The 13,605-nt window shown below is 47.2% G+C and overlaps 2 protein-coding genes across 12 annotated transcripts in view; one reads left to right on the plus strand and one right to left on the minus strand.

The window, feature by feature from the left end:
* Positions 1-3,539, plus strand: part of KDM2B (lysine demethylase 2B) — a 119,490-nt gene extending 115,951 nt beyond the window's left edge. For 8 of the 10 annotated variants that reach the window (XM_030500992.1, XM_030500991.1, XM_030500993.1 and 5 more), the window contains 5 exons: positions 140-303; positions 749-910; positions 1,160-1,261; positions 1,594-1,812; positions 2,253-3,539. In XM_030500992.1, the coding sequence (XP_030356852.1) occupies positions 140-303; positions 749-910; positions 1,160-1,261; positions 1,594-1,812; positions 2,253-2,434 (829 nt within the window). In that variant the 3' untranslated portion in view covers positions 2,435-3,539. The remainder of the gene's footprint in view (positions 1-139; positions 304-748; positions 911-1,159; positions 1,262-1,593; positions 1,813-2,252) is intronic. The other 2 variants (XM_030500996.1, XM_030500995.1) reach the window with 1 other exon arrangement.
* Positions 3,540-3,771: 232 nt separating this feature from the next.
* RNF34 (ring finger protein 34) lies at positions 3,772-13,210 on the minus strand. 2 transcript variants are annotated; one of them, XM_030501004.1, is made up of 6 exons: positions 13,089-13,210; positions 9,417-9,635; positions 7,695-8,081; positions 7,328-7,384; positions 6,886-7,087; positions 3,772-5,489 (listed from the first exon to the last, which is right to left on the minus strand). In XM_030501004.1, the coding sequence occupies exons 1-6, from the start codon at positions 13,092-13,094 to the stop codon at positions 5,302-5,304; spliced, it is 1,059 nt and encodes a 352-aa protein (XP_030356864.1). In that variant the 5' UTR covers positions 13,095-13,210; the 3' UTR covers positions 3,772-5,301. The 2 variants fall into 2 exon arrangements, with proteins under 2 accessions (XP_030356864.1, XP_030356865.1); XM_030501005.1 differs by lacking the exon at positions 13,089-13,210 and adding an exon at positions 12,576-12,639.
* Between the last annotated feature and the right edge of the window lie 395 nt (positions 13,211-13,605).

Here is a 13,605-nt window from a genome sequence, read left to right on the forward strand (position 1 = left end):
GTCACTCACCCTGATTTTTGCTATTTTGAGTTAAATGCTGTAGTTTTTCCTACTGTTTAATGACACCTTTTAAAGTGTTGCAGAAATCGGAACAAGTGCCAGATTAAGTGTTGTTGGCTCTTTTTTTCTTTTTGGGTAGGTGCTGTGACAAAAGATTATGGACCAAAATAGATTTAAACCATTGTAAATCCATCACTCCACTTATGCTCAGCGGCATTATTAGGAGACAGCCTGTAACCCTTGATCTTAGCTGGACAAATATATCTAAAAAGCAGCTGAGTTGGCTCATCAACAGACTGCCAGGTAAGTGATGTTAATTTTGACCACCCAATGTAGCAAACCAGTTTGGATCTGAACTGCAGTCCCTGAGGAACGTCTGCAGGGATCCGGGTATCCTAGGGGAAGAGATACGTAGGAATGAAGCGTTGGTGGGTTAAAATGGGCCCAAACTGGTTGTGTTGTGACTAGTTGGATGAACTAATTTGAGGCAGGTCTTTGTCAAGAGGTAATGAATGTAGCTGTGGAAGGTGCCTGTGCTGACGTTAGCAGAGGGGTCCTGCTGTCATCCACAGTAATGAAGTTCCAGGTGGTGGGAAAGATGGAGAGCTGGGCTGGAGGAGGCTTACGGGTGCCCTGGCGTGCTGGGATTGTTCGTCCCGTGCCTGCCCATGGGAGCAGGGATCACTGCGGGTGGATGCTTCCCTGTGCTCCAACAGGCCACGTGCTCCAACATCTTTTGTATCCGCAGGTCTTCGAGACCTGCTGTTATCAGGGTGCTCGTGGATAGCAGTGTCAGCACTTTGTAGTTCCAGTTGTCCTTTACTCCGAACTCTGGACGTGCAGTGGGCAGAAGGACTGAAAGACGCACAAATGAGAGACCTCTTGTCACCACCCACAGACAACCGGCCAGGTAACAGGCGGGAGGAGCGCGGGGACCCGTCCCATTCGCTGTGTGGCACGTTCTGCTGCTAGTCCCCTTGGAGGAAACGGGCAGAAACCCCCGTGGCTACTGCCAGAGGGGTTCTGGGCTTCGAGGTGTTCATAGGAGTGACTTGCAACACCTCCTTGCTGGAAGCCACTGGGTAACGAGTGATGTTCTCTGCCTGCTGAACAGTCTGAGCCACTGTGCTGGTTTTCTGTCTGACTTTCTTCTCTTCAGGCTGCAACGGGTGTACTTTAGAGAGTATGGAAACACTTTCTTCCAGTTCAGGGAAGGAGCAGTTCTGTGGGTCATGCCACATTCGCCCGGATATCAGCTCAGGTGAAATTTTGAGCAAATCAGATCTGCTTTCTGGCATGCACTGCACAGCCTACTGCTTATTCCTGACGTGTAATTCCGCTGGGCCCCTGCAGTTACTCTCATCCCTTTTCATTTTGAAATCAGGAGGTGGCTTTGTCCACGTGCCTGTTCCAAAAATAGACAAAAGTGTTCCTGCTGATGTCCCCTCCAAAACTCCAGACAGGCAAAAGCGTCTGAAGTTGACTTAGGGCAGCAGTGTTGTGTGTCACGGTGCATTTCATACAGACCTGCAGATGTTGGCAGCTCATGGTGGGGGAGGCTCGCGGGAGTGACCATCCGCTTCTGCTTTCCAGGTCAGATCGACAACCGGAGTAAGCTACGGAACATCGTGGAGCTGCGCTTGGCTGGCCTGGATATCACAGACGCTTCCCTGCGGCTCATCATCAGGCACATGCCTCTGCTCTCCAAACTCAACCTCAGTTACTGTAACCACGTGACGGATCAGTCCATCAACCTGCTGACCGCGGTCGGAACCACCACGCGGGATTCCCTAACGGAAATTAATTTATCAGGTAAGAGACGGGAGCGCAGGGAAGGGGGAGGATGGGAATCATGGAATGGTTTGGGTTGGAAAGGACCTTAAGATCATCTAGTTCCAACCCCCTGCCACGGGCAGGGACACCTTCCACTAGAGCAGGTTGCTCCAAGCCCCTGTGTCCAACCTGGCCTTGAACACTGCCAGGGATGGGGCAGCCACAGCTTCTCTGGGAAAAGTCTGTGCCAGCGCCTCAGCACCCTCACAGGGAAGAGCTTCTTCCTTATGTCCAACCTGAATCACCCTTTGGCCTTGAGCGACAGGGATCAGAGAAGGGAGATCTGGCTGTTGGCACAGCACGGGGGGAGCACAAAGCACCCCCCGCAGTCAGGACAAACCATCCTCCTGCTGGGAACAAACCCAGACACCCCGTTCACTGCATTTCCCTCCCCTTGACTTTCTGTTTCCCCCCGGCAGACTGCAATAAGGTGACTGACCAGTGCCTGTCTTACTTCAAACGCTGTGGAAACATCTGCCAGATCGACCTGAGGTACTGCAAGCAAGTGACGAAGGAAGGCTGCGAGCAGTTCATCGCAGAGATGTCAGTAAGTGTGCAGTTTGGGCAAGTGGAAGAAAAACTCCTGCAAAAACTGAGTTAGTTAAAGGACACGTGTAAATACTGGGGCGAGGGGGGGGACGGGACTGAGAACACACGTAGGGATTTTATTTTCAATTGGGAACTTGGAATATTGGAAAATACCACGATGGGATTTTACAAACTCCTGTTGAGAACAACGTGAAACTACCCATGTTATGAATTTCAACTTGTGCCACTGGTGAACTCGGTCTCCCTGGGGTGTCCTGCACTGGCTCTTATGCAAATTCATAAGGCGACTGTTACTGGTGATAGTTGTTCACACCCGGAAGACGACTGAGCTCCAAGAAATACTGTTATTTAAAGTACCACAGCATGTGCTTGGTAGTGTAAATTTGATTTCTGCTTTTCATTTCTTAAAACAACCACCACAAAAAAAAAAAAGAAAAGAGAAGTTGGTGTCATTACAGCGGACCACGCACTACATCTCTCTGCCTTCTTAACCACGTTTTGTTTTGTTACATCTTACATTATGCAGAACTATTTTTGTACAAAAATTGTTTAAAAATTATTTATGCAATGTTTGAATGCATTACCAGTGTTTCGGTTTTGATTGCCAATTTTTATCTTTACTTATGGTAGGCGAGAACTTAACCTATACTTCGTAGACAGTATCTATCTACAGCCGTGCCCAGGTCAGGAAAAAGTAGGTTCATACTTTCAACCTTCAAGCATGTTTTAATGGAAGTTTATATCCTGCTTTGTATACTTCAGAAGTGACATAAGCATGTTGTGGAAATAAGGTGTAAATTATAGTTGAAGTAAAAAACACTTTTATCTGTATAGAAATCACCTTTTTTCTCAAAATTTTAAAGAATTCCAATTTCAGCTTTTGCACATAGGAGGGTTTCACTCTGTAGCATGAGCTCTTGTACTCAATATAAAATTAATTTATACAGTGAGTCCAGCGGTAGAATAAATGGTCAAACGTAGTCTCTCTTTCTTTGAAGTGTGAGTTGAGTTCTCATTTAAGGTTTATAACATGGTTATTTCCTGATTGTAAAATTCTGCATTCATAAGTGCCATTGTTGTACGGTGTTGTTTTCGTAGACCTTCCTGATGCAGTTTTACCTTTGTTGAATTTGTATAAACAATTGTACAAAAACAGGCGCTGGCTCCGCGGGTTTCTGTTCCGTGGCACAGGGGGGAGCTGCGTGTGGGGTTCCAGGAGGGCTCTCAGTCTTGACCAGCAGCCCCTCCGCTTGTTGTGTTACATGGAGTGTGTTCACAGCGCTTGATCCCTGTCCTGTACCTCCAGGAACACTGACAGCACAAGAACAACGTTAAAGCTTGAGCTCAGGCCCCAGCAGCGGTTGAGAAAAGAGGCAGAGGCTGAGAAAGTCCATCAGAAATCTTTATTATGCTTTTGTGGCGAATGATCAGCACGGAGATTACAGAGAGGGGGTTCTCCTCACTGGCCAACCTGCTGAACAGAGGCTCCGGGCACTCAGTGCCATTAAAAAGTTACTGCTAAAAAATAAAGCCAGTGAGAGGTTTGCTCCCTTCTGAACAATAACCCGCGGCGGCTGCAAGCTGTGCGCTGCTCTGAGGAGGAGCTGCTTTCTCAAGCCAGCGTTAACTTCACATAAAAGAGGAGAGCAGGCCTGGCAGAGCTGGGAGTTCTCCAGTACGACAGGGCCCTGGCTCTGTTACTTTGCTGCCACACAGGAAATCAAAAGGAGAAGCTGCAGCTGCACTGAGCAGCCCTGCTTAAAGGAACAACTGCCTGGAAAACCCATGTCCCTGCTTTGCCTCTCCTGGGTTTTTGCAGTGGACGCAGCCATGGCCATGACTGGCTGCGCATTTGTCCCTAAAACATGAGCAAGTTTCCCCAGTATCCTACAGGCCACTTAAAACCCTGCTCCGAGTAGAGCACAAAGCCAGCTGGGACCAGAGCCAAGGGCTGACAGCAACACCAGGAGTCAGCAGCTGAGGGGAAGAGGGGTTGTTAGTGACACAGCCCTGGTTAAAAGCCTGTGAATGTGAGGTTTCAAACAAATACTGCATCTCCCTTCCCCTGAACAACACCCCCCTGTTTAAGGTCAGTAACACCATGAGTACATTCCACGTGTTAGCAGCAAGAAGTTTCATGACCCTGATTAGTATTCACAGTACAGATGGAGTACAATCATCACACGTAAGAGTAATAGTTACAATAGGCATGAGTGGCTTAAGGACCACAGTAATATGGTTACTATATACCCCCTTTTTAAAAAAATAGGTTATTCCTAAACTAAAAAACACTTAGTAATGGGTAGTTGGACACCACACAGCAGGGCCCTGCACAATGACTGTGCCCTACAACGTGATGGAGGTTTTTTGTACGGTTCCAGGGAATGGCCAGGACAGCACGTGTGTAACGGCAAGACATTGCTTAAGGGCCTCTGTGCAGGTACCATTCATGGCAGTGCTTCCTACAGGCGCAGCTTACTGCTACCGCTGCTGCAGGAGCAGCGTTGCAGCACTTACATTCTATAATTACATAAAAGCTGAATATTCAACTGAGATTTGTTGCTTCTAATGCACTAGACAAGGTCACACGCAAACACAGGCAAGCAGTGGTGTTCCTGACTGCTTGCTGAGTCCTGAACGTGTTCGTTTGAGGTGGTATTATTCAGAAGAGAGCAAGGACTGCTGTAAACAGTTTGATCCAACAGTGTGCGGGGTTGTAAGGCGAGTTACCGTACACACGGGCACCGTCCTGCCCAACCCCGGCACTCGGTTACGCCGTAGAAAAATCTTTCACAAACTTCTAGGATCCTAATCTTCAAAATGGTGTTTATTGAAAAGCTGAAACGCACCCCAAGGTTCGGCATTCCTGCCCACAGGAATCCTGGCTGGGTGACTGCACCGTCGGGCTTTGGTCTGCGCTTAAGACTTGAAGACGTGCACAGCCCGGACAACGTACTGGCGGCAGATGGGGCACTCGCTCATCCTCTTGCCACACTTGGTGCAAGTGACCATGTGGCCGCATTCCAGCAGGACACAGTCGATGACAGCGTCCATGCAGATCCGACACAGGTTGTCGTCGTCGTCCGTCAGCTGCATCTTCTCACCCTCTGAAACCCAACAGAGAGGGAGGTCATGCACTTGGAAATGGTGCTGCTGCCTGGTCACAGCAGCTTTTCTAATCCACAGCTAAGAATTAGTCTATATTCCTTCAAAAAAGGCAAAGAAACAAGAACTAGAAACCCCTTAAAAGCAAACAGCCACTATTTGGCTTTGTTCTTTAAACTGGAAGACCATTTTCAATTCAGAATATAACGAGTGTGAAGTAACGTGCTGGATTAACATTCAGAGCATGTTGGTTTTCCATCTCGGAGCTTATTCTGCTTGGCAGAACGCTTTCCTCAGAAGATTAAACACAATAATAATAATAATAGTAATAAGGCTTCCACTTCTTAGTCTGCTTTAAGGAAGCTGTGAAGGTGGCAGAACTGAACAAAGCCTGTCACGTTTCATTGCAAATAGACAAAAGTCCCTGGCAACAACCAAATGTTCCATCAGACCATGGTGGAAAAAAAAAAATAAGTAAATCTAAAAAATCATAAATTTAAAGCTTGATCTGAGGCAGGTTTTCAGTTCTAGTCTATGAGCAAACTGAGGGTCTCACTTAAACCATGCTTCCGACACCTACTTAAGCCCTGCTTCAATGCTCACTAACAGTCCCCACCCACCCCAATCAGCTGGGTATTTCACACCTGATTATCACAGGCCCTGCAGGGTCTGGGGCTGGGCAGTGGCCCAGGGCTATGAAGTTCTCCAGCCAAGCACAGTGCACTGTTCCTCAGGCCCAGCTGCTGAGGGCAGCAGTGAGGAGCCAGGCAGGTGGTTTTGAAGCTGATAACGACACCAAAAAACTTGCTTTTCAGATTCTAAGATCTGAACATGAATTGGTCTGTGGATATACAACAGTCACACACAAGTGAAGGACTCCAGTTGTTGAGCCTAACAGAGGGCAGAATACTCATCACTGAGCTGTGGCCACAGAACCCCCTAATGAAAATGTGTACAGAGCCCAAACCACTTGGACTTGGACTTTTGCCACTGTAGCTTCTACTTCTTAGCACAATAAAAGACCTGAATTGCTCTGCAGCCAGTGAGCAGCTCTCACTAATGCCTTGTGAAACCTAGTAAAGGATGCAGAGGTGCCAAGTTTCATGTTCTCTGAGGAACTGGTTCTCAGTTGTGCAATTTTACCTTCATGGGGAAAGCTGAGCTCTCTGAGCTTTGGAAAAAGACACTCAAAAGCCCAGCACAATCCTGGAAAGCTTCATTTAATCCCTAGAACAACATTCAACTACTCTAGATGCACCTTGGATTGTTAAAACCCACTTTTCCAGTTGTCCCAGCTGCGCAGACCAAGTGAGATACCAACTCCTTCTGTTGGCAGAACCAGCTACTGGAGACCCAAAAATAGTCTTACAAAAAAGAGAGAATAAAACATAAACGTACGTGTTTTGTGGTTTTCCTCACTCTCTCTGTATAGTCTGCTCACTTTTTCCACGAGTTCCCATTTTTCACAGCATCCTGAGTAGTTGACAAAATTACAGGCAAGTATTTCCTTCAGCTGCCGAACGCTCAACCCTTCAATGTCTTCCAGACTTGAAATATCAGACAGAGATGCCCTTGCTCGCTTTCTGGACAGTCCAGGGGTCTGAAACATGTCAATTACATGGTTTTAGCTGTCCCGGTAAGTTCAGAGCACCAGATGTGGTGTTGCATTAAGCAACAGCAGCTTGGCTAAAGCGTTATTCTTTTTAAAGCAAGTTATGTGCAGATACATGGTGTTAGACACAGCTGACTAATCAGAACAAGATACTAAATGTGACAGAGATTTAAGCACTTCATGATGTCACAAGCCAAAAATGCATTCTGTGGATAGTCCATCGCTCACCTGCTCTTCTGGACTTTCGTCTTCTTCATTATTGACAGAAGATGTTTCCGTTTGTCCCTGTGTACAAAACAAAACTATCAGGATAAAACCACATTATCCCTTATAAAACATGTTCCTTTGTACCCAACTTGATCACAAACAACAAGGACATTTTGAAGTGTCAATTGCTATTAAGCATTTTCAGTTTAAGTCACCTCTAACACCTCAACTTGTAATCTTACCTAATAATCTTCTGGTTTCAGGTGAGAGCTAGAAAAGGCATTTTCCCTGCCACCCCAAACCATTCCTATTGGCATTTTATTTTAAAGCCATGCATACCTACTAAAAAAGCTATGCTGGACCAGAAACCACACAGTAATTCCTGTACCTGTAAAGGTGTTCCATTTCCTGTGCTTCCACTTCTGTTTGCAAGCTCTCCTTGAGATGACACTGATACAGACATAGAAAATGGATGAGTAAAAAACCCTGAAGTCTGTGACCGTGACGAGTGCAAGCTGCTGCTGTCCATCTCCTCCAAACCCAACCCGTGGTGGCACAGCACCAGATCCACCAAGTCTTCCTTCTCTCTGCAGGTATCTGTTGGTATGTTTCTGAGAATCAGGTACTGACGCAGATCCTTCACTTTCAACCTCATTAACTGAGGGCGCTGAAAAGCTGTTTCTTGCAGCAAGTGGCAAGTGGAACATCTCCTGAGATTCTCTTGTGAAACGGAGCACACGGAGCAAAAATCCTTCTTGCAGTCACAACACACATGCTGAGGAGAAAGAGAAAATAACCTCAGCTGTACAGGAAACAAAGCCAGACCCTGCTCTTCCCTTCTCTGTCTGGGCTGTATCATTTACTTTAAGTCTTTCAATTGTCGATTTTGACACAGAGCATTTTTAGGATTTATGTTTAGAAAAGTGCCCTGTCAGTTTTGCAGGAGTTCCAAGGAAACCCCATTGCTTTTGCAGCACTTCTGTAAGCTACAATCTTATCTGAGGGTTCAGTGAAAAAACCATTATGAATGAACAAATGAATGAAGTACTCCAGATGTAGGTTAGCCAATAAAGGAAACCGAATATCAGTTAATTTCATGGTATGTTAAAAGACATCTGAATACACTGAGTGTCACAGCTGTATTCACATGTGTAAAATACAGTATAAACCCCAAACTCTACATAACATTCTGCTTCCTCCATTGATTCAAAGAACTCAAAGTAGGCCTTAAATGTGGTGAATTCATAGCAGGTAAGTACTCCCAAATGCCCAGGTGTCATTTCTGACAAGAGCTTTGTTCACAAGGCTCATACAACACACACAAGCTGGAACAGGCAAGACTTTGAGCAGTGATTTTAAATGGTCACCTCATCCACTGTGAGCAAATCAAGTTTTTCAGGCTTTTAGTAAATTCATATTAGCTTCATAAAACATCCCTATGCAACACTTAATTCAACAATGTGTTTGCCATGTGAACAACAGGATGCACAGGAAGGGGAAACTGAACACTCAAAGTGAGGAAGGAGGCTTCATATTTATCTAAAAGAGCTGCAGGGGATTAGGTCACACTGGGCAGTCATATAAAACCAGTATTAACAAACTTCCTAACTCACCAACCTGCCTCCAAATGAAGCAAGAGCCTGTTGAAGTGCAACAGCATTTAACAGAACTAAACCTGGTCTGAAGCAAACGGAGTGACACGAGTATGTCACAGAAGGAAGCTGTGACACTATATTGTGAGTTTTTAGCTTTTCCATCACACAGTTTGTTCATTCCAATAGTCAACCACTGCATGTGGTATCGTGTTCAAAACCAGGCTTGTTTTAATGTTTAAGGTTCTGAAGCTAAAACACATATCTTACACATGAGACTCCTCTCATTTTTAGGTCAGAGCAGATCCAGTGTGTCACTGATTAATGAACATCAGACTCTTAACTTCTAATCCTGTCTGACATTAATTTCCTGTGACCTCAGAGTAAGGCACTTACTCCCTTCCCTGGCTCTCTGCCCCGGGTATCCTTATCTAAGGAAGAACACACATTCATCTCCCGGTAGGCCTACAGATCAGCTCCTATGAGTGGAAATACTGTGTATTAAGAAATATACTCACTTTTTTCCTGAAAACCGAAAAGGAAAGTCCACAGGCTTTGCAAACTATGTTAGTGCCTGCAGCAGCTGGAGATGGGTATGCCGAGAAGTCCGTGTTTGGTGCGAATCGGAACGGGCCAGCGCCTCCCCCAAAGCCAGCCTGCTGGCCACGGACCGCTCCAGTACCCATCACTTCATTCAGCAATCCACAGCAGGAAGCCCACATGGAAGTAGCTCCCGCCTGAAAAACATTCATAAAGCCAAAAAAAGAGAGTTAATATCTGCAAGCCCACATCAGATGTGCCTTGCTACTGAAATGCTACTTCAGTCCATCTGTCATCATCCCAGAAGCATGTGGTGCGAATTCCCAGAGCACCAGGAATTCAGCACGCTAACGGCTGGAACAGCCCAATAATCCCCACTTCCCAGCTGCAAAGCAAAGTCGGTGGGATTTGCTTCCAAGAGGCTAACACAGGCAAAAGGAGCTCGCTTTTATAACTCCTTTGCTAGCAGAGTTGTGCACAAAAAGGGGAAGGAATAAGGAGGTAATGCAACAACGGAGCAAAGAACGAGTCTAACAGCCAGTCATAGGTGAAGGGCAAAACCTGAAGTGATGACAAGTAGCAACACAGCAATTTATCATAATTAGTGCAGATCCCCTGCAGGATCCTCTGCAGAACTAACCCAGCTCTTCTATGACTCACACGCAACTCTCTAAAAAAACAAACCCAAAAACCTTTCTGGATTTTCAAACTGGAAAGTATTAAACCAAACCTCATTAGAAACTAGTTACAGTCCAGTTTCTCTGAGAGGGAAATGTTCTTCGAGACCTCCCTCAGCCTGCTGCTTTGCTGTCTTACAAAACATCCAACAGAACTTAACATAACTCTAAATGAACTTACTCTATATTGACTGGATTTCAGTTGTGAGTCACACAATCTTAAAAGACCATAAAAAACATAATATACATGAATCAATGGCTACTTTTTATCCTTGGAAGTCTTTAGCACTAGATTCTCTATCGAAAGTGTGTATTCTACTTAAAGCTGGAATTTGGACTCCCAAGTTGTTCACGTCACATGTTTAATCACTGTCATGTGGCTCACTGAAAGAATCACATCAGGTTCTTTCTGAAAGGAAACTGAGTGGTACAACTTCATTTAAACTTTATATATGTATAAAGTTATATATATACACGTAATATGTAATTATACGTAAATATATGTAATATATGTAATTACATATGTAATATATATATATTTTCTTAATTATGCTGATTAGAGCTGTTCTGGTTTTCATTCCAGGGCAGCATCTTTCCCCCCCCCCCCAAGACATAAAATAATTGCTTTTGAGACTTGTAGTTCTCACTGTAAAACCTAAACCGACCAGAACATGCACTTCAGCTCAGTCATGATGGTGCTTTAACTCCTGTAGTAACTGGATTAATTTCTACATGAAGTTGCACATTTACCCTGGACAGAACACAGCCCTGTTACATTTGTGGGAACTTAACACAACATCCTGGGCTATGCCAGAACATCTCCTTTCAAACCACTGAGCACAACGGGCAAGGGAAGAGTCCTCACTCTGTGGTGAGAAACAATGCCATAGGACCAAACATGTTCTACACCACCACCTTCATGCAAGTGCCTTAAGTACAGAACATCAAAAGCATCTCTCCAACCCACACAAACCCAGTGTTTCACTTTTACTGTTGTAAGCTGACATTAGAAGTGTTGCGATACAGTGAAATAACGAACACAGTCACTTTGCTCACATGACACTGTGTGCAGTTATAACATCGAACAGTCATGCAACAAATTAAATTCACTAATTTTATAGGTGTTTCAAGAGCAAAATTCATCCCAGGCATGACCAGAAACCTCCATGCAATGAGCACCCCCCACACAGGAGAAAACCTCCCCAAGCCTCCTGCGAACGGAGTTCAAGGGGGATGAACTCCAGTGGCCCTGCCCTGACCCCCGGCCAAGACACAGGTAGCCCCAGCACGTGGCTGCACTCCAGATACACGGAGCGCTTGGAGCCTCTCCAGCATGTGATCAGGCTTCTGTGACAATCATTAAACTCTCACCAAACCCAGACCTGGTTTTTACTTGCCAATAATAAAGAGTGGAAACAGATCAATATTAATTTTTCCTACACAAGTTCTGCATAATTATTCTAGTTTATTAGGCAAGAGTAATTCACTTCCTAGAAATACATTCTGAAAACCAATGAGAGCACCAAGTTGTAAAACTTTAAACTGGGACTTTTGAAAAATAAAGTATTTTTTTAAATATTATTTAATATTTAAAAACGATCTATCTCCCTGGTAGTTTGACCTGCTTCCTTGACTTGTTTGATTCAAGAGCCTGCAACAAGTGCTCAGACATAACCGTCAACACTAAATAAATAAATACGTTGGAAATTTGTTACCTATTTTGGGTAAATGAACTTTGTTAGTATCAAAATCTCTTCATGCTCACTGCCAAGCATTCAGTCATTTTGAGGTGAGAGGTAAAGCAACGTGGCAGCGTTAATTTTCTCCTTAACCTAAGTCAGCTGTGAATGCTTTCTATGCACTTGTGGCCTTAACCGATAATCGAATTACAGTGTCTAGACTCTTCATATTACTCTGTAAAGAAATGAGACCATGCTGAGAAGCACCAACACAAAATGCAAATGAAACACTAAAACAAAAACTCCTTCCCTTGAGAATTAATTCAAATTTTGCCAATTTCTGCACCAAAACCCTTTCCAACCACACCAGGCACCACTTCCATATTCTCTTCTCACAAGCTGCCATCAGCTTATCTTCTCTCTCCATACGTTATGTGCATCCCATACGGGCAAATTACAGCACTGGAACTTCTCTGCTCTTGTTTTTGGCTTTAGGGACGTTTAGTAACCTGATGAGACTTTCCCCTCAGAAAGACATGCACCCCAAGAAGCTGAGAGGCTGCATGCAGCTCCTTCCACACCCGTGCGAGCAGGATGTGCTATCAAAACCGGCAAACCAAGAGGAGAGCAGCAGGAGGAATATTTTTTCCTCTCTTTTTAGCTGAAATTTCGTCTTTACCCCCACTCTGCGATGAAGCAAGGCTCTTTCAGGGACCGAGCACCCCTCGGAACCCACCGAACTGGGAGCTCCCCGGTCACCACCACCACCCTCAGCCCTCACCTGAACGCACAACGACAATCTCGAACGCGAAAGAGGCTCTTCTGGGGGGGATCGAACCCGCGGCCGCAGCGGGGCCTCCCCGCTCGTCCCCGCACACCGGCCGGGCGGGGGCCGGCTCCCAACCGCCGCCCCTCAACCGCCGCCCGCCTCACAGGCCCAACCCCCACGCACCGCCGCGAGCCCGGCTCCGACCCGCTCCCAGCGCGGCCGCTCCTTCAGAGCGGGGCGGGGGTCGGCGCCGGGGCTCGCCTCAGGCGGCGGCACCACCAGGCCCTGCCCGGCTGCTGAGTCAGTGCAGGGCTGCTCGGTGAGGTGATCCCCGACCCGGGAGTCCCTCATTAACGGGGCAGGGACAGCCGCCCGGCCTGTAGGCGAGCACAGAGGGGAGGGGCGGCCCGGCCCACCGGGGTCCCGACCCCGTCACGCAGCGGTTCGCCCCTCTCTTCCCTCCCCGCAGCGAGGGGAAGGGCGCCCTCCCGACCGGAGGATACCCGCCGCCGCCGTCCCCTTCACCTTCATGGCCGCTCCACCGCCGCCACTCGCGCTCCAGCGCCCCCGGGCGCCGTCCGCCGCGGCAACCCCCGGCGCCGACCCCCGCCCCGCGCGGCGCTCCGGCGGGCCGCCTCACGGAGGGCGGGCCTTCCCACCGCGCCGCACGCCATTGGCTGTCCAGCCGCCGACGGCGAGCGGGCGGAGCCAATGGGAGGAGAGGGAGCGCCCGTGCGTTGGCGGGAGAAGAGTTGGGGCGGGGGGGGCACGGAGCGGGGAGTGCGGTGAGGCGGGAGCGAGGAGTCACCGGGGAACGGGGCTGTTACCTCATGGTCGGGGTTTTACCTGTGTACAGCGACGGTGCAGGGTAGCCACGGTGGCTGTAACTCGCCAAGCCTGAGCAGACAGACATGAGGTCTGGTACAGACAGACTGACATGGGGTCTGGCACAGACATGGGGTCCAGCACATTGCTCACAGAGCTGGGAGTCTGGAAGTCACCAGAATTCCAGAGTCTCCGCACCTCTGCGAACAAGCAGGGT

Source organism: Strigops habroptila, chromosome 11 (genome assembly GCF_004027225.2).
Source record: "Strigops habroptila isolate Jane chromosome 11, bStrHab1.2.pri, whole genome shotgun sequence".
Taxonomy (NCBI): domain Eukaryota; kingdom Metazoa; phylum Chordata; class Aves; order Psittaciformes; family Psittacidae; genus Strigops; species Strigops habroptila.